Raw genomic sequence first — 20,147 nt, 5'->3', positions numbered from 1 at the left:
GCTGATCGTGGACTACACGAAACGGGGTGAGCACGCCCCTATCCACATCGACGGGGCCACGGTGGAGCAGGTCGAGAGCTTCAAGATACTCTGTGTCCAAATCACTTAAGACTTAAAATGGTCTAAAAACACACGCACAGTCATGAAGCAGGGGCAACAGCGCCTCTTCCCCCTCAGGATGTTGAAAAAGTTTGGCACGGGCCTTAAAATCCTCCAAACGTTCTACAGCTGTAACATTGGGAGCATTTTGACTGGCTGCATCACTGCCTGGTATGGCATCGACTTCGATCGCATTGGCGCTACACAGAGTGGTCCGGAAAGCCCAGTACATCTCTGGGGCCGAGCTCCCTGCCATCCAGGACATCTATATTAGGCAGTGTGAAAGGAAGGCCCGGAAAATCATTAAAGACTCCAATCACCCAAACCATAGACTATTCTCTCTGCTTCCGCACGCCAAGCGATACCGGTGCATCAAGTCTGGCACCCATAGGGTCTTGAACAGCTTCTATCCCCATGCCATAAGACTGTTATATATCTAAAAAAAATAGCCACACAGACTATCGGAGCTAAACTTGTATTCTAATTGACCTTTTTATTTTTGTCTCTACGCACACTCACAGGGCCATACACACTCGCACACACTCCATCATCTGCTCACTCGCACATAACATGCACGTACATTTATACTGACATGACACACATGCACACCCACTCAAATCAAATCGTGCAGACACACACACCCAATCACATACAAACTGCTGCTACTTTGTTTATCTTATATCCTGTTGCCCAGTTCCCTTAACCCTATACATACAGTTGAAGTCGGAAGTTTACATACACTTAGGTTGGAGTCATTAAAACTCATTTTTCAACCACTCCACAAATTTCTTGTTAAACTATAGTTTTGGCAAGTCGGTTAGGACATCTACTTAGCGCATAACACAAGTATTTTTTCCAACAATTGTTTACAGACAGATTACTTCACTTATAATTCACTGTATCACAATTCCAGTGGGTCAGAAGTTTACATACACTAAGTTGACTGTGGCTTTAAACAGCTTGGAAAATTCCAGAAAATTATGTCATGGCTTTAGAAGCTTCTGATAGGCTAATTGACATAATTTGAGTCAATTGGAGGTGTACCTGTGGATGTATTTCAAAGCCTACCTTCAAACCCAGTGCCTCTTTGCTTGACATCATGGGAAAATCAAAAGAAATCAGCCAAGACCTTAGAAAAAAGAATTGTAGACCTCCACAAGTCTGGTTCATCCTTGGGAGCAATTTCCAAACGCCTGAAGGTACCACGTTCATCTGTACAAACAATAGTACGCATGTATAAACACCATGGGACCACGCAGCTGTCATACCGCTCAGGAAGGAGACGCGTTCTGTCTCCTGAAAAGTGCAAATCAATCCCAGGAAAACAGCAAAGGACCTTGTGAAGATGCTGGAGGAAACAGGTACAAAAATATCTATATCCACAGTAAAACTAGTCCTATATCGACATAACCTGAAAGGCCGCTCAGCAAGGAAGAAGCCACTGCTCCAAAATCGCCATAAAAAAGCTAGACTACGATTTGCAACTGCACATGGGGACAGAGATTGTACTTTTTGGAGAAATGTCCTCTGGTCTGATGAAAGAAAAATAGAACTGTTTGGCCATAATGACCATCGTTATGTTGGAGAAAAAAGTGGGAGGCTTGCAAGCCGAAGAACACCATCCCAACCGTGAAGCACGGGGGTGGCAGCATCATGTTGTGGGGGTGCTTTGCTGCAGGAGGGACTGGTGCACTTCACAAAATAGATGGCATCATGAGGAGGAAAATGATGTGGATATATTGAAGCAACATCTCAAGACATCAGTCAGGAAGATAAAGCTTGGTCGCAAATGGGTCAGCCAAATGGACAATGACCCCAAGCATACTTCCAAAGTTGTGGTAAAATGGCATAAGGACAACGAAGTCAAGGTATTGGAGTGGCCATCACAAAGCCCTGACCTCAATTATATAGAAAATGTGTGGGCAGAACTGAAAAAGTGTGCGCGAGCAAGGTCTACAAACCTGACTCAGTTACACCAGCTCTGTCAGGAGGAATGGGACAAAATTAACCCAACTTATTGTGGGAAGCGTGTGGAAGACTACCCGCAACATTTGACCCAAGTTAAACAATTTAAAGGCAACGCTACCTAATACTAATTGAGTGTATGTAAACTTCTGACCCACTGGGAATTTGATGAAAGAAATAAAAGCTGAAACAAATCATTCTCTCTACTATTATTCTGACATTTCACATTCTTAAAATAAAGTGATGATCCTAACTGACCTAAGACAGGGAATATTTACTAGGATTAAATGTTAGGAATTGTGAAAAACTGAGTTTAAATGTATTTGGCTAAGATGTATGTAAACTTCTGACTTCAACTGTATCTACCTCCATTACTCCAATAACCTGCACATTGTAAATATGGTTTTGGAACTGACCCTGTATATAGTATGCTTACTTACTTATTCTGTTCTTTATATTTCTTATTCTTATTTCTCGTGTTTTTTTCTAGTAATACCTTGTTATTGATTATTACATTGTTGGGTTTTGAGTTTGCAAGAAAGGCATTTCACGGTACTTGTACATGTGACATTAAAACTTGAAACAAAGACCAGGGAGGTTTTCCAATGCCTCGCAGGGAGAACCAATTGGTAGATAGGTAACATTTTTAAAAGCAGTAATTATTAATTTAGGAAACCACAAAGGATATCACCATGAGGCCAATTAGTGACTTTAAAACTGCAACAGAGTTTAACGGCTGTGATAGGAGAAAGCTGAGGATGGATCAACAACATTATAGTTACTACACAATATTAACCTAATTGACAGAGTGAAAAGGAAACCTGTACAGAATAAAAATATTCCAAGACATGCATCCTAAGGTATTACTGCAAAAAATGTGTCAAAGCAATGAACTTTTTGTCTTGGATACAAACTGTTACTGAGTACCACTCTCCATATTTTCAAGAATAGTGATGGCTGCATCATGTTATGGGTATGCTTGGCTTGTAATCATTAAGGGCTGGGGAGTTTTTCTGTTTATTTTTTATCCTGAATGGATCTATGCACAGGCAAAATCCTAGAGGAAAACCTGGTTCAGCAAAACTTGCTTTTTACCAGACAACCTTCGCTCTCTCTCTCCCGCTACTCTCTCCTCTTCCATCCTATCATCTCTTCCCTCTGCTCAAACCTTCTCCAACCTATCTCCTGATTCTGCCTCCTCAACCCTCCTCTCCTCCCTCTCTGCATCCTTTGATTTTCTCTGTCCCCTATCCTCCAGGCCGGCTCGGTCCTCCCCTCCTGCTCCGTGGCTCGACGACTCACTGCGAGCTCACAGAACAGGGCTCCGGGCAGCCGAGCGGAAATGGAGGAAAACTCGCCTCCCTGCGGACCTGGCATCCTTTCACTCCCTCCTCTCTACATTTTCCTCTTCTGTCTCTGCTGCTAAAGCCACTTTCTACCACTCTAAATTCCAAGCATCTGCCTCTAACCCTAGGAAGCTTTTTGCTACCTTCTCCTCCCTCCTGAATCCTCCTCCCCCTCCCCCCCCCTCCTCCCTCACTGCGGATGACTTCGTCAACCATTTTGAAAAGAAGGTTGACGACATCCGATCCTCGTTTGCTAAGTCAAGCGACACCGCTGGTCCTGCTCACACTGCCCTACCCTGTGCTTTGACCTCTTTCTCCCCTCTCTCTCCAGATGAAATCTCGCGTCTTGTGACGGCCGGCCGCCCAACAACCTGCCCACTTGACCCTATCCCCTCCTCTCTTCTCCAGACCATTTCCGGAGACCTTCTCCCCTACCTCACCTCGCTCATCAACTCATCCTTGACCGCTGGCTACGTCCCTTCCGTCTTCAAGAGAGCGAGAGTTGCACCCCTTCTGAAAAAACCTACACTCGATCCCTCCGATGTCAACAACTACAGACCAGTATCCCTTCTTTCTTTTCTCTCCAAAACTCTTGAACGTGCCGTCCTTGGCCAGCTCTCCTGCTATCTCTCTGAGAACGACCTTCTTGATCCTAATCAGTCAGGTTTCAAGACTGGGCATTCAACTGAGACTGCTCTTCTCTGTGTCACGGAGGCTCTCCGCACTGCTAAAGCTAACTCTCTCTCCTCTGCTCTCATCCTTCTAGACCCATCTGCTGCCTTTGATACTGTGAACCATCAGATCCTCCTCTCCACCCTCTCCGAGCTGGGCATCTCCGGCGCGGCCCACGCTTGGATTGCGTCCTACCTGACAGGTCGCTCCTACCAGGTGGCGTGGCGAGAATCTGTCTCCGCACCACGTGCTCTCACCACTGGTGTCCCCCAGGGCTCTGTTCTAGGCCCTCTCCTATTCTCGCTATACACCAAGTCACTTGGCTCTGTCATATCCTCACACGGTCTCTCCCATCATTGCTATGCAGACGACACACAATTAATCTTCTCCTTTCCCCCTTCTGACAACCAGGTGGCGAATCGCATCTCTGCATGTCTGGCAGACATATCAGTGTGGATGACGGATCACCACCTCAAGCTGAACCTCGGCAAGACGGAGCTGCTCTTCCTCCCGGGGAAGGACTGCCCGTTCCATGATCTCGCCATCACGGTTGACAACTCCCTTGTGTCCTCCTCCCAGAGTGCTAAGAACCTTGGCGTGATCCTGGACAACACCCTGTCGTTCTCCACTAACATCAAGGCGGTGACCCGATCCTGTAGGTTCATGCTCTACAACATTCGCAGAGTACGACCCTGCCTCACACAGGAAGCGGCGCAGGTCCTAATCCAGGCACTTGTCATCTCCCGTCTGGATTACTGCAACTCGCTGTTGGCTGGGCTCCCTGCCTGTGCCATCAAACCCCTACAACTCATCCAGAACGCCGCAGCCCGTCTGGTGTTCAACCTTCCCAAGTTCTCTCACGTCACCCCGCTCCTCCGCTCTCTCCACTGGCTTCCAGTTGAAGCTCGCATCCGCTACAAGACCATGGTGCTTGCCTACGGAGCTGTGAGGGGAACGGCACCTCCGTACCTTCAGGCTCTGATCAGGCCCTACACCCAAACAAGGGCACTGCGTTCATCCACCTCTGGCCTGCTCGCCTCCCAACCTCTGAGGAAGCACAGTTCCCGCTCAGCCCAGTCAAAACTGTTCGCTGCTCTGGCACCCCAATGGTGGAACAAGCTCCCTCACGATGCCAGGACAGCGGAGTCAATCACCACCTTCCGGAGACACCTGAAACCCCACCTCTTTAAGGAATACCTGGGATAGGATAAAGTAATCCTTCTAACCCCCCCCCCCTTTAAAAGATTTAGATGCACTGTTGTAAAGTGGTTGTTCTACTGGATATTATAGGTGAATGCACCAATTTGTAAGTCTGCTAAATGACTTAAATGTAAATGTAATTAATTCACCTTTCAGCAGGATAATAACCTAAAACACAAGGCAAACTATACACCGGAGTTGCTTATCAAGAAGACAGAACTCGAAGAATTTTGAAAAGAATAATGGGCAAATGTTGCACAATCCAGGTGTGGAAAGCTCTTAGACTTACCCAGAAAGTCTGCTATAATCGCTGCCAAAGGTGTTTTTACAAAGCATTTACTCAAGATGTGTGAATACATATGTAAATGAGATAGCTGTATTTCATTTTCAATACATCTGCAAAAATGTATAAAAACATGTTTTCACTTTGTCATTATGGTGTATTGTGTGTAGACGGGTGAGATTTTCAGGCAATAACACAAAATGCGAAATAAGTCAACGAGTATAAATACTTTCTGAAGGCTCTGTAACTGAGTATATGTTGGTTGAGGTTGCACCATACATACAGTAGTAGATTGTGGTAGTAAAAAGACAAGACACCTAACATTTTCTTTTTAAAATGCATGACTGAATAGAGGCCTCTTTGTCAACATCAATCCTTCCTGAAAACTTGAGGACATGCATGATACTTTTACTTTACAGGAGAATCTAAATGTCTTTCTCTATGGTGATATTATGGGTTAATACTGGGCCATCTGACATCTCCTGGATTCTGTTCTGTCTACGCTTCTGTAAATGGAAGCAGTCTGTCCACAGCACACACCAGATCATGATGTGAGAAGAGGAAACATTATTGGCATCTGGTTAGGACTTCTCATATTGAATCTAATAATGATGGTATGCGAATGGCGATTGTACAGCCATCTGTCCTAGCTATCCTTTTTTCATAGGCTTATATTATAGTTTGGACACACCACTGGTTAAATACAGATTGCATGCAGTTCTAAACATTTCCAGTGCATCTACAAAAGCAGTAAAGTTGCATGTAGGTGTATGTGCAGATTGGCAGTTATGGTCTTTTCAAATACTGCAGCCTGGTGGCAACAGTGAAATTGCTAGTTGTAGGTATGGGGTGATGGGTGAAGTGTTGAAAATTAAGAATGAGCAACAATCTTCAGCCCATATACATACAATAATGTGTTGGACCTGTATGTATTAGAGACCATCAGTGTTGTCCCCCAAATCCACGACAGCAGGGGTGTCAAACTCGTTCCATGGTGGGCCTAGTGTTTGCTGTTTTTTCCCCTTTCAATTAAGAGCTAAACAACCAGGTGTGGGGAGTTCCTAATTAGTGACCTTAATTCATCAGTCAGGTATAAGAGGAGCGAAAACCCACAGCCACTAGGCTCTCTGTGGAATGAGTTTGACACCTGTGCACTACAGCAGGGTTTGCCAAACCCGGTCCTGGGGCCCCCCCGCCCCCGGGTGCATGTTTTGGTTTTTGCCCTTGCAGCGGCCCACAGCTGATTAAAATAATCAAAGCTTGATGAGTTGGTTATTCTAATCAGCTGTGTAGTGCTAGGACAAAAATTAAAACATGCACCCAGGGTAGGCCCCAGGACAGTTTGGGAAACCCTGCACTACAGTATCATAATCTTGTGTGTCATCACTCCTGTTCCACGAGGAGTCTGCGTTTTTCACACCGTCTATCAGAGCATTCACATCAGCATTTGAAGCCAAAGCAGATCTTTTGTCTGAAAAGCTTGGTGGGGTGCAAGGACAAACTTCTATACTATGGTGTACAGGCCTAAAAACAACCACCGTCAAATGTACATAGGCCTACAACTTGTGAAATGTCATGTGATGTGGTATAGACCAGCGGTTCCCCACCGTAATACAGTAACTGAAAAAGGTTGGAAACCACAGGTTTAGACCATGGATGTATTGAGTAAGTCCATTCAAATTCATTAAAATCAAAATCAATTCAAATAGTTATTCATTCATCTATTAATGTATTTATTTCTATACAACAAATTAATTCAAATAGACGAGTCAACCAATTATCCGACCAATCCTTTCAGTCCTGGAGAGTCCTTTTTATAAACATTAAAACACTTTGTATATACTGTATGTTTTCAAGACAGAAATTAGTTTCCGCCACAACCTCCATTCAGAGAATATTGCTTTCCTGTTAAAGGCATATCAGGTTCCAACCATTGCGCTACAGCATAGCACCGTCATGACTACCAGAGAGAGACAGACAGTGGGCGAGTTCCTCTGCTGATGCTTGCCAGATCTTATAATGTCTGGATGTTAGAACAACCTGGTACCCGACAGCAGTCGATGACGTGGCACGCAATCATTGGCTGTTGCATGCAACATCTGAGCAGGGGAACGCGACCATTGACTTGGTCCTGTGTAAACTGTCAAAAAGAACAAAATAATGGACCCTTTCAAGAGAAAGCCATAGTGACCCATAGTGCTGAGAAAGAGACATGCAGTAGGAGGCTATAGCGATGCTTTTTCAATTTTATTATTGTGAAATATCATTATGCCCCGTTTTATACCAATATAACTTTTTTACTAGATGTTACACTGCCAGGTGGTTTAATGAGAAATTAGAGCAAGGTGACAGTTCAAACAGCTGAACATGTCTGGGCAGAAAAACCAACACATCCAACAGAATAAAATATCCAGGAAATGAACAGCCTACAGATAAGTGGCATAAAGGCTGATTGATTCCTCGACGTATGTTTTGTCAGACACTACTGCCTCTGGGACAGCTCTTTCCAACATCTTTCCTTTGCGGCCAAAGGCCTTTAAAACAGTCAAGTTGTGAATGAAGACACAGCCGGTAGAGACAAAGGCCAGAACAAGAGAATAATAAAGAGTACATAGACTTCCTATATAAGATGGATCTTACTAGTGTTCCTCAATCCCAACCACCTCCTCTTGATTCACCTTAAAACAGGTTAGATGAAGGAGAAGGTATACAAACCCCTCATCATCCCAACATATCCCATTCATAAGTAAACCGTGTTAAAATGTAAAAATTAAAGAATGATCTCCAGCAGCTTTAGAATAAGAACACAGGGGAGGAGTGAAGACACTAGAACACCTACCGTCGTAACCTCACATAATTCAGAGAAACTAAACAGGCGTACCCAAAGTGCCCCCCCCCTTCCCGTGTCCTCCAAAAACACCCGGCTCACACCCTTCCCTCATCAGAGATGAAGGGCAGGAGCCCAAGCACACGGTACCCCTGAGCCGACAACCCTCGTATTGGTCCCCTCCCCCCTACAATATTCTCTCGTCTCTCCAGCCTCAACAAGAACGTTTGTCAGGCCAAGTCCTCGGGAGACAGGGGACTAACGCTTGGACTTGGAGTCTTCAGCTTCTTTTTCTAGGAAATCGTCAGATAAAGACACAGTCGGTTAGGCACTGAATTCAAAAGGAGTAACACTTAAACCACAGTCTGTCTGAATTAACACAACAGTTCCTGTATGGCCGTCTCGGACTAACCACTTAAGCCGTGTTTCTTACCATAAAGAAATACCAATACCTATCGGACTTTACAGCACAAAGTACTAGCACAGTAGATGTGTAATCCCTCACCTTTTTTGAGGCCGTCCCTCTTCTTTTGCGCGTCCTCTCTCTGCTTCTTGATGATGGCCAGCCTGGCGAGGTCGGCCCGTGCCTGGTCCGTCTTCCCCTCCAGGTGCAGCTTCATGTAGCGCTCCTTTGCCTTCTGCTTCTCAATCTCCTCCCTGAGACAGAGCGTAACAAAGTCCTGCTATCAAAAAGTCCAAGGTCTATTAACAACCCCACCACACTTGCTGTTATCATTTCCATCTGAATGTTAACTGGGCATGCTGCAGTGGACATGAAATAAATCTTCTTGCCGACACCTACTCCCAAGACCTTCACTAACCCAAACGCTTCCAAGTCAAAACGGGTTATTTCTGAAATGACTACCTTTAGTCATTTAATTTTAGGCATAGGCCTGAGACTTGAAGGACCCCCCACCTCTCTCTGCGTGACAGCTCTTTGGGTGCGTTGACATCTAGCTCGGTCACCTTCTTACTTTTCTGCGATATGCGGTTGGGATTCTCAATCTCGATCAATCCCTCCACTCCACTCTTCTTCTTGTTCTGTAATAACAGAGAACGTCAAGACATTGAACAGAGTCAACATTGCAGCTCTGACTACAGTAGTGTTGGCAGGTAACACTTTCAAAGTGAGTAGGAGAATCTTCACAAGCCTTTCAGTAAAACCCCACATCAACACTTCTAATTCCTTGGCAGGCGGCCTAGAACTAGACATTAAAAGGAGCGCCCTCACTCACAATGTCCTCCTCTTCACTGCTGCTGTCGTCAGATCCTGATGACTTCTCCTCCTCCTTCTCTACCCCGCCATTCGCCTCCTGTCTCACACACACACACACTTGTTAGATCATGTTCAAGCCATCATGTCCGTGTTTGAAATGTATTTCTCATACCTTGGAGTATATATGTCAATGTTACTAGCCGAATTAGCTGGTGCAGGAGGTCAAGGAGCCGGGCCAGCGCATGGTAAACACATTTTCAGCCAACCTTTACTTGGCGATATCGCCTTTATTCTCGATTTGGAGGGCAGGGGGAACTCCAAAAACCAGAGAATATTCTACAAAAAATTAAATCCACTTTTTGCACCAAGTGGAGAGTTCCCTTGCCATTTAGCTGATGGACATCTCCCATTTCCCAAAGTCATTTCTGAAACTAGTCATTTGTAAGTGCCGCGGCCACAGGAAGAAGAACATGACAGCGCAGCACACAGTGTGACCAAACAACACAAATATCTACACACATGCAGGAGGCATTTCTCACTCGGTACAAAAAGTGGATGAATATCTTTGCATATTTCCTTGTTTTCAGAGTTTCACCTGCAACTAGAAAGTGCAGTTTAAGACACCAGCACCTTCCAAAATGTAAACCCAGGCGTCATATCTCTTCCTGCACTTGAAGCTAGAACCCTGTATAAAAATACAAGGGATCTGTCCAGTGGTGTAAAGCATTTAAGTAAAAATACTTTAGAGTACTACTTAAGTACATTTTGGGGGCATCTGTACTTTAATAATCATTTTTGATTACTTTTACTTCACTACATTTCTAAAGAAAATTTCATTTTTACTCCATACATTTTCCCTGACAACTAACAGTATTCGTTACATTTTGAATGCTTAGCAGGACAGGAAAACGGTCCAATTCAGACTTATCAAGAGAACATGCTACATTTGTAAATGTTGGAGTGTTCCCCTGGCTATCTGTAAATGATACTTAAGTATATTTTAGCAATTACATTTACTTTTGATACTTCAGTATATTTGAAACCAAATACTTTTACTCAAGTAGTACTTTACTGGGTGATTTTCACTTTTAATTGAGTAATTTTCTATTAAGGCATCTTTACTTTTACTCAAGTATGACAAATGGGTACTTTTCCCACGACTGGATCTGTCTAGAGCAGAGATGGGGCAACTCAGTCAGGCTCTCAACTTACTTTTGAGAGTTAGAATAGCAGAATACATAAACTTAATTTGTCCTTTGGACAAATAAGTCCCCCCCCAAAAACAAATCTGGTCTGTAACACAATTTGTACATCATTGTATGATGCAACGAACCAATTTACAAAATAAAATGCGTTACTCTCTTTTTTACCATAGAGAATCTGACAAAAATGTAGGCCACACCACCTATTGTCTTCTTCGCATAGTCCCATCCCATAGACTTTCTCAAAACACTGCCCCTTTAAGGATGATTGGCCACCATTTGTAGCCTATAAAATATATTGCAACATTAAAACCAAATACTTCTTGCCTTTTATACAATAATTCCCTTTAGGGCTCGAAATTAAGGGAGTCCCGTCGTCCCTGGGATTACAAAAAATATATCTACACAGTTCAAAACAGACTCTGGGACAGTTCTGGGTCGACAGAATTCACACAACTACTGCACATATAAAAAATAAAAACAAATAAGCAATGAGGCTGATGCAACAGATCGTTTAGCTTGAAATGTTGATCACATGAAGAAATAAAACTATAAACTCAATGCACACATGGCTGTATGCTACGTGCAAATATCCAAAATGCAATTATCTTGAAAACACTGTTCTTAAAAGCGCACTGCGCGTGTGAATGGTTTCATGTGGCAGAGATTTCCGCTAGCAATTAAGAAAGGGGAGATCTAAAGATGCATCAACGAGAATGGGTTACTATTATGACTAGGATTATTCCTTTTTGCAATAAAATAACGTTGATTTGAAAACCCAATAGAACATGAGAAATGCTGGTTTCAATGACATCAAGTGTTCTTAAAATAATTCCCTCAACATTCCTATGGTCATATTTTGTATAGGCTACTTTGAAACAAGGTAAGACATGCTTCATAAAATGACAAAAGTTCCAAGTTTTAAACAATGACTTTTATTGTTAAATTATTTGAAATTGCTGACCGCCTCCACTCAGATTCAAGGTGGGTGATGAGCGGTGCGCAACGGGCACGGTCCTTCACTCTCCGGTCTAGTGATTTGATCTGAACGAACTGTGCCTTGAGTATGTCATCAGAATCAAGCCTTTAGACGTTAAATATCCTTCATTATATTTGTCAAAAATGACTGGCGTTTAGCCTATATTTATGTAATTAAAAGTTTAATTAAAGTTTGACTCCCCCCCTCATGTCACATTGGTTTGGACACGAGGCTGTAGCCAACAGGGGTCGTATTAACACAGAATTCTGTGTTAAGAAAAAAAAAAGAAATATCTTGCTGCATTTTGAAAACGCATATCTAAAATGCTTCCAATTGTAATTTCTTCTTGGCATAAGACTAATTTTGTGCTTCAGTTACACTTCACTCTGATGAGATTTCATGAATGGGCATTCTATCAGCAGACAGAGCTCTGACTGATGTATAGCTATATTTCTGTGGTACTTTTCTCAGGTAAAATGCAAGATTAACTTCAAGCAAAACATTAGTAAATGTAACTGGCTACATTCTTTCTATGATAAACATTAGAAATATGATGGCCATGCATCATTTTTGCAAAAAATACCTTCCTTTTTCATTGGTAGCTAATTTCCTGCTAGCCAAATAGCGTTGCACTTTGTTGTCATGGATAAAGATGAAGCTATTTTCTGCCAAGTGTGTTGCACTAATGTATTTTCTGTGAATGAAAACTATAGTTGCACACTCCTGATCCCTATTGGGGAAAAAAAAACAACAACACTACTTTAGATATAAAACACAGGTGAAATGGTTTAAAAAAAAAGTTTATGGTCTGCGTTTTGAAAATGCAGATTTCTTTACTATAACGCAACCCCTGGACAACATGCAAATCACCTACACCTTGACATGTAGGCTTTATTTATTCATTCATGTACATGAAAAATAGATTTGAATATTATTCTCATTTTGGGAAAGGCTAGGACTGCATGCACATTCATCTTCTGCACACCCTACCATTCCAGTGTTTAATTGCTATATTGTAATTACTTCGCCACCATGGCCTATTTATTGCCTTATCTTTTATCCTACCTCATTTGCACATGCTGTATATAGATTTTTCTACTGTATTATTGATTGTATGTTTGTTTATTCCATGTGTACATCTGTGTTGTTGTATGTGTCGAACTGCTTTGCTTTATCTTGGCCAGGTCGCAGTTGCAAATGAGAACTTGTTCTCAACTAGCCTACCTGGTTAGGTGAAATAAATAAAAAATAAAATGTGTGGGTATGGATGTGGGTATACAGACCCGCAAGCCACTGCAGCCTCTCATGCAGAGTTCAGATGTTTTGTTGCCCCCGCCCCCATCAAAGTTACCCATCACTGGTCTAGAGCTATGTTACTCACACAGATGCAAAAACTTGATATCCCCTCAGAGACATGGGTCCTTTACTCACCAGTTCTCTCTGTGCTTTCATCTGTCTGTCGATCTCTTCTGGGTTGCTGAACTGCTTTCCCCGACCCTTGTGACCTTTTTTACCTTAAAACCCCAAATGAGAGAGCGCGTGGCGTAGAGATCACAGAGAACAAGAGATGAGTCATACTTTACGTTTACTCATTGCGGCATGGTTAACAACAGATGTCAGAATCCAATCCATAAAAGTGATTGAACTTCTTCGCTGCCTGGATACATTGTGGCATAACTCATTATCCACATATCATTACTATCAGGGGGGACAGTAAATGCTTACATGATACTGACATGAACGTAAATGGATGAAATCAACCGGGTGCACATGGTGCTAGCCAGATGAACAGTTTAGCTAACATTAGCTAGGTAGCTAGTGACAGTAGCCTAACAGCTAGCAACTAACGTTGCATAGATAACGTTAGCCATCTAGCTACAGTAGTTACTGTACGCTATCTGGCAAGTCAAGTTGCCAGGTGTCAATGTGCTTCTCTATGGCTAGTAAGCTATGTCAGTTCTCACGAAACGGGGATACTCAACAAAACATACATTTTGCCAGATCCTTCCAAGTCGCTAGCTAACGTTAGTTAGCTATATTTCTTAAGGTAATGTTCCGTTGTATGGCTAGCTAACGTTAACTACATTTGGAACGTTAACAAAAATAACGGCGTTTGATACTTACCGCCTCTTGGCATATTTGGTACAGGAACTTGAACAACTAACACAGAAAATGTATTAAAAAAAAATAAATCACTTCACTGTTCCCAGCAAAACAGTGTTTCTTTTCCAAATACTTGTCTCCTGCTAGACAAGTGCACAATATTTTACCCGCTTCAGAGCAACAAGAGTGAAAGGCAGTGCAATGATGCAATATTCAGCCAATCGCTAGACAGGATTTTTGACAGGCTTGTCAACAGACCATTCATATCACCAAAATACATGCAGAGTGGACGGAAAGTAAACATAGCCAATGAAAACACATATCTGTAAGTGCGTTGCTTTAGTAAGCACCGCCCTAATTATTTTATGTGGCGGTCATTTTTGAATTAGAACATTTTGCCCCTTACCAGCCAGCCAGAGCCAGGTGTCCAAATCACCAAGGACTTAAAACAGTCCACTCACACAATTGTAAAGAAGGCACAACAGCGCTTCTTCCCCCTCAGGAAGTGAAAAGGTTTGGCATGGGCCCTCAAATCCTCCAAAAGTTATACAGCTGCACCAATGAGAGTATCTTGATTGGCTGCGTCACTGCTTGGTATGGCAACAGCACCGCCCACGATCACATGGTGCTACAGAGGGTGGTGGGGACAACCCAGTACATCACTGGGGCCAAACTCCCTGCCATCCAGGACCTCTATATCAGGAGGTGTGAAAGCAAGGCCCAGACAATTGTTAAATTCTCCAGCTACCCGAGCCATAGACTCTGCTTCTGCACAGCAAGCGGTACCGGTGCATCAAGTCTGACACCAGGCTCTGCATTCTTTACCTTTACCTGCCTTTACCTCCCTTATCTCACCTCATAATTTGCTCACACACATAACATGCAGATACAGTACATTTATACTGACTCTACACACACACACACACACACACACACTCACATACAATCATAATTTACGCTGCTGCTACTCTATCATATATCCTGAAGCCTAGTCACCTTACCCCATACTATCTACAGTGCCTTTGGAAAGTACTCACACCCCTTGACTTTTTCCTAATTTTGTTGCGGATTAAATTTCGATTTTGTGTCACTGGCCTACACACAATACCCATAATGTCGAATTATGTTTTAGAAATGTTTACACATTTACACAGTACTGTGCAGCCTTCTTCATCGACCTGGCCAAGGCTTTCGACTCAGTCAAGCACCGTATTCTTATCGGCAGACTAACAACCTTGGTTTCTCTAATGACTGCCTCGCCTGGTTCACTAACTACTTCTCAGATAGAGTTCAGTGTGTCAAATTGGAGGGCCCGTTGTCTGGACCTCTGGCAGTCTCTATGGGGGTGCCACAGAGTTAAATTCTCGGGCTGACTCGCTTCTCTGTATACATCATTTTCTCTGTCAATGATCATTTTCATTTTCTCTGTCAATGATGTTGCTCTTGCTGCTGGTGATTCTCTGATCCACCTCTACGCAGATGACACCATTCTGTATACATCTGGCCCTTCTTTGGATATTGTGTTAACAAACCTCCAGACAAGCTTCAATGCCATACAACACTCCTTCCGTGGCCTCCAACTGCTCTTAAATGCAAGTAAAACTAAATGCTCTTCAACCGATCGCTGCCCACACCTGCCCGCTTCTCCAGCATCACTACTCTGGACGGTTCTGACTTAGAATATGTGGACAACTACAAATACCTAGGTGTCTGGTTAGACTGTTAGACTCCTTCCAGACTCACATTAAGCATCTCCAATCCAAAATGAAATCTAGAATTGGCTTCCTATTTCACAACAAAGCACCCAACACTCTACTCAACAAATTGGATGCAGTCTATCACAGTGCCATCCGTTTTGTCACCAAAGCCCCATATACTACCCACCACTGCGGCCTGTACGCTCTCGTTGGCTGTCCCTCGCTTCACACTCGGTGCCAAACCCACTGGCTTCAGGTCATCTACAAGTCTCTGATAGGTAAGGCCCCGCCTTATCTCAGCTCACTGGTCACCATAGGAGCACCCACCCGTAGCACACGCTCCAGCAGGTATATCTCTCACCCCCAAAGCCAATTCCTCCTTTGGCTGCCTTTCCTTCAAGTTCTCTGCTGCCAATGACTGGACTGAATAGCAAAAATCACTGAAGCTGGAGACTCTTACCTCCCTCACTAGCTTTAAGCACCAGCTCTATGAGCAGCTCACAGATCCCTGCACCTGTACATAGCCCATCTGTAAATAGCCCATCTAACTACCTCATCCCCATACTGTATTTATTTATCTTTCTCCTTTGCACCCCTGTATCTCTACTTGCACATTCATCTTCTGCACATCAATCACTCTAGTGTCTAATTGGTATATTGTAATTACTCCGCCACCATGGCCTATTTATTGCCTTACCTCCCTTTTCTTACCTCATTTGTACACACTGTATATAGATTTTCTTCAACTGTATTATTGACTGTATGTTTTGTTTATTCCATGTGTAACTCTGTGTTGTTGTATGTGTCGAACTGCTTTGCTTTATTTTTGGCCAGGTCGCAGTTGTAAATGAGAACTTGTTCTCAACTTGCCTACCTGGCTAAATAAAGATTAAAAAAAATAAAAATGGTTACCTGCAAGGAAACACATGCTGTCATCATTGCTTTGCACAAAAAGGGCTTCACAGGCAAGGATATTGCTGCCAGTAAGATTGCGCCTAAATCAACCATTTATCAGATCATCAAGAACTTCAAGGAGAGCGGTTCAATTGTTCTGAAGAAGGCTTCAGGGCGCCCAAGAAAGTCCAGCAAGCGCCAGGACCGTCTCCTAAAGTTGATTCAGCTGCAGGATCGGCAGCTTGCTCAGGAACGGCAGCAGGCAGATGTGAGTGCATCTGCACGCACAGTGAGGCAAAGACTTTTGGAGGATGGCCTGGTGTCCAGAAGGGCAGCAAAGAAGCCACTTCTCTCCAGGAAAAACATCAGGGACAGACTGATATTCTGCAAAAGGTACAGGGATTGGACTACTGAGGACTGGGGTAAAGTAATTTTCTCTGATGAATCCCCTTTCCAATTGTTTGGGGCATCCGGAAAAAAAGCTTGTCCGGAGAAGACAAGGTGAGCGCTACCATCAGTCCTGTGTCGTGCCAACAGTAAAGCATCCTGAGACCATTCATGTGTGGGGTTGCTTCTCAGCCAAGGGAGTGGGCTCACTCACAATTTTGCCTAAGAACACAGCCATGAATGAAGAATGGTACCAACACATCCTCCGAGAGCAACTTCTCCCAACCATCCAGGAACAGTTTGGTGACGAACAATTCCTTTTCCAGCATGATGGAGCACCTTGCCATAAGGCAAAAGTGATAACTAAGTGGCTCGGGGAACAAAACATCGATATTTTGGGTCCATGGCCAGGAAACTCCCCAGACCTTAACCACATTGAGAACTTGTGGCCAATCTTCAAGAGGCGGGTGGACAAACAAAAACCCACAAATTTTGACAAATTCCATGCATTGATTATGCAAGAATGGGCTGCCATCAGTCAGGATGTGGCCCAGAAGTTAATTGACAGCATGCCAGGGCAGATTGCAGAGGTCTTGAAAAAGAAGGATCAACACTGCAAATATTGACTCTTTGCATTAACTTCATGTAACTGTCAATAAAAGCCTTTGACATTTATGAAATGCTTGTAATTATACTTCAGTATTCCATAGTAACATCTGACAAAAATATCTAAAGACAATGAAGCAGCAAACTTTGTGAAAATTAATATTTGTGTCATTCTCAAAACTTTTGGCCACTACTGTACACATGGTTAGCAGATGTTATTGCTAGTGTTTTGAAATGCTTATAATTACACTTTGGATACACTTTGAATAATATATCAATACACCCAGTCACTACAAAGGTACTGGTGTCCTTCCTAACTCAGTTGCTGGAGAGGAAGGAAACCGCTCAGGAATTTCACCATGAGGCCAATGGTGACATTAAAACAGTTACAGAGTTTAATGGCTGTGATAGGAGAAAACTGAGGATGGATGAAAAACATTGTAGTTACTCACAATACTTACCTAAATGGCAGAGTGAAAAGAAGGAAGCCTGTACAGAATATATATATTTCATATTTGTTCTATATTTGTTCTTAACTGACTTGCTTAGTTAAATAAAGGTTACATTTAAGAATGTTTTTAAAAATCCCATAACATTTTTACCTGGAAATAGCTTTTGATTTCTATGATATGGCCTACAGTATGTGGTGTTCAACACAGGCCTAAATTGCATGAGACTTATAAAAACGTTGTAGCATTATGAAGGGCTTGGCATTAATTAATTTATTTTTACTTGGTCTGTAACACCATGGGCCAAATAGGTGACTGTAAATTGTATTGTGTTGTATGATGCAAGAAACCACTTTACAAAATAACATGTATTATTATTACCATACAGAGAATTAGACAATGCAGGCTATCCCTCTGCCTATTGGCTTATTCATGCCTGTCTCAAAATACAACACTGCCCCTTTGATTAAGACAAGCTTTTTACCTTAAGACTGGCTTTTCAAAGACAGCTTGAAATCTAGCCTACACGTTTTGTGCTCTTGTATGAAGCTGCTGGGATAATAACTCGCTAACTAGCAAAGAATATCAACAAATGTGCACACGCGTGGCTCACCGCTAGTAAACTACCCCCGCCAACAGAATTCTACAGAATTTGCGCTCTGGCTATTCCTACAACAAAATCAGACTCAATCTTGCAAAGTTATGTGTTTTGGTTTGTTGCATTGAAAAGGGGCTGATATAATATTGATTCGATCACAGAATAAACGTTTATCTATATAGTGCAAACTAATGTTCAATCTCTTGCGTCTATGCGTGGCATAGCATTTCTTCTGCGCGCCAGTCCTGTAGGAAGTTCGCGGCCCCCGCGCACAGATTGGCAAGAACTAGGGAGTTTTTTTGATAAAAATAAACGGACTAGAGCTAAGCACAGACACAATCTTAAGAGGGAAACCTGGTTCTGTCTGCTTTCCAACAGCCACTGGAGACAAATTCACCTTTCAGCAGAAAAATAACCTAAAAACACAAGGCCAAATTATACACTGGAGTTGTTTACCAAGACATCATTGAATGTTCCTGAGTGTCCGAGTTACAGTTTTGACTTAAATCGGCGTTGAAATCTATGGCAAGACTTGAAAATGACTGTCTAACAATGATCAACAACCAACTTCACAGAACTAGAAGAATTAAAAAAAAAGAATAATGTGCAAATTGTACAATCCAAATGTGCAAAACTCTTAGCGATTTACCCAGAAATACTCAAAACTGTAATGGCTGCCAAGGTGATTCTAACATGTATTGATTCGGGGTGTGAATACTTATGTAAATGAGATATTTCTGTATTTCATTTTCAATAAATTGGCAAACATTTCAAAAACATGTTTTCACTTTGTCATTATGGGGTATTGTGAATTCAGGCTGTAACACAACAAGATGTTGAATAAATCAAGAGTTATGAAAACTTTCTAAAGGCACTCTACCTCTATCACTCCAGTAACCCTGCATATTGTAAATATGGTATTGGAACTGACCCTGGAACTGACCCTGTATATAGCTACTGACCCTGGAACTGACCCTGTATATAGCTACTGACCCTGGAACTGACCCTGTATATAGCTACTGACCCTGGAACTGACCCTGTATATAGCTACTGACCCTGTATGTAGCTTCTTACTTTCTCATCTTCTTATTTCTATTTATTGTGTGTGTTTTTTCCTACCTTGTGTTATTTTAGCGTTGCATTGATATTTATTACTGCATTGTTGGGTTTACAGTTTGCAAGAAAGGCATTTCACTGTACTTGTGCATGTGACATTAAAACTTGAAACTAGCCAGTTGTAAGCCAGGTAGAATAATCTCTCTTGGACAGACTACGTAAATACAATTGAGGTTAACCAAGATTAGGTACACGGACAAACATGAAAGCATAAATACAGAATGTTGACATGTTTAATTGGCCTCCTCCACTATTAACTGATTAATACTGAATATTAAAATATATAATGTTTGAAAGAATGTATGTAGAATATTAATGCTTAATGAAAAACTATTCAGAGCAGAATACGTATTTAGTTACGCACCAATATACAATTTTTAAAAGCCTGTTATATTTAATGAAGTGCCCTTTAATATAGACCACATTGAGAATTCAATTAATCCGATTTTTTATATTAATAAAGACTTGCTAAAGTGCCTAAATTCAGCATTTGGACATGTCCCTCCGT

At 42.4% G+C, this 20,147-nt stretch overlaps 1 protein-coding gene across 2 annotated transcripts; it reads right to left on the bottom strand.

Annotated features, from left to right (window-relative positions):
• Positions 1 to 7,274: 7,274 nt before the first annotated feature.
• On the bottom strand, positions 7,275 to 14,096 carry pdap1a (pdgfa associated protein 1a). 2 transcript variants are annotated; one of them, XM_029699207.1, is made up of 6 exons: positions 13,914 to 14,096; positions 13,221 to 13,303; positions 9,628 to 9,705; positions 9,309 to 9,433; positions 8,898 to 9,049; positions 7,275 to 8,685 (listed from the first exon to the last, which is right to left on the bottom strand). In XM_029699207.1, exons 1-6 carry the CDS (start codon positions 13,924 to 13,926, stop codon positions 8,651 to 8,653), a joined length of 486 nt encoding a protein of 161 aa, XP_029555067.1. In that variant the 5' UTR covers positions 13,927 to 14,096; the 3' UTR covers positions 7,275 to 8,650. The 2 variants fall into 2 exon arrangements, with proteins under 2 accessions (XP_029555067.1, XP_029555068.1); XM_029699208.1 differs by having other exon boundaries at positions 7,275 to 8,679; positions 13,914 to 14,095.
• Between the last annotated feature and the right edge of the window lie 6,051 nt (positions 14,097 to 20,147).

The sequence above is a fragment of the Salmo trutta genome, chromosome 18, assembly GCF_901001165.1.
Source record: "Salmo trutta chromosome 18, fSalTru1.1, whole genome shotgun sequence".
In the NCBI taxonomy this organism is placed as follows: domain Eukaryota; kingdom Metazoa; phylum Chordata; class Actinopteri; order Salmoniformes; family Salmonidae; genus Salmo; species Salmo trutta.
The sequence above is the reverse complement of the archived record's forward strand: the minus strand, read 5'-3'. Positions and strand labels throughout refer to the sequence as shown.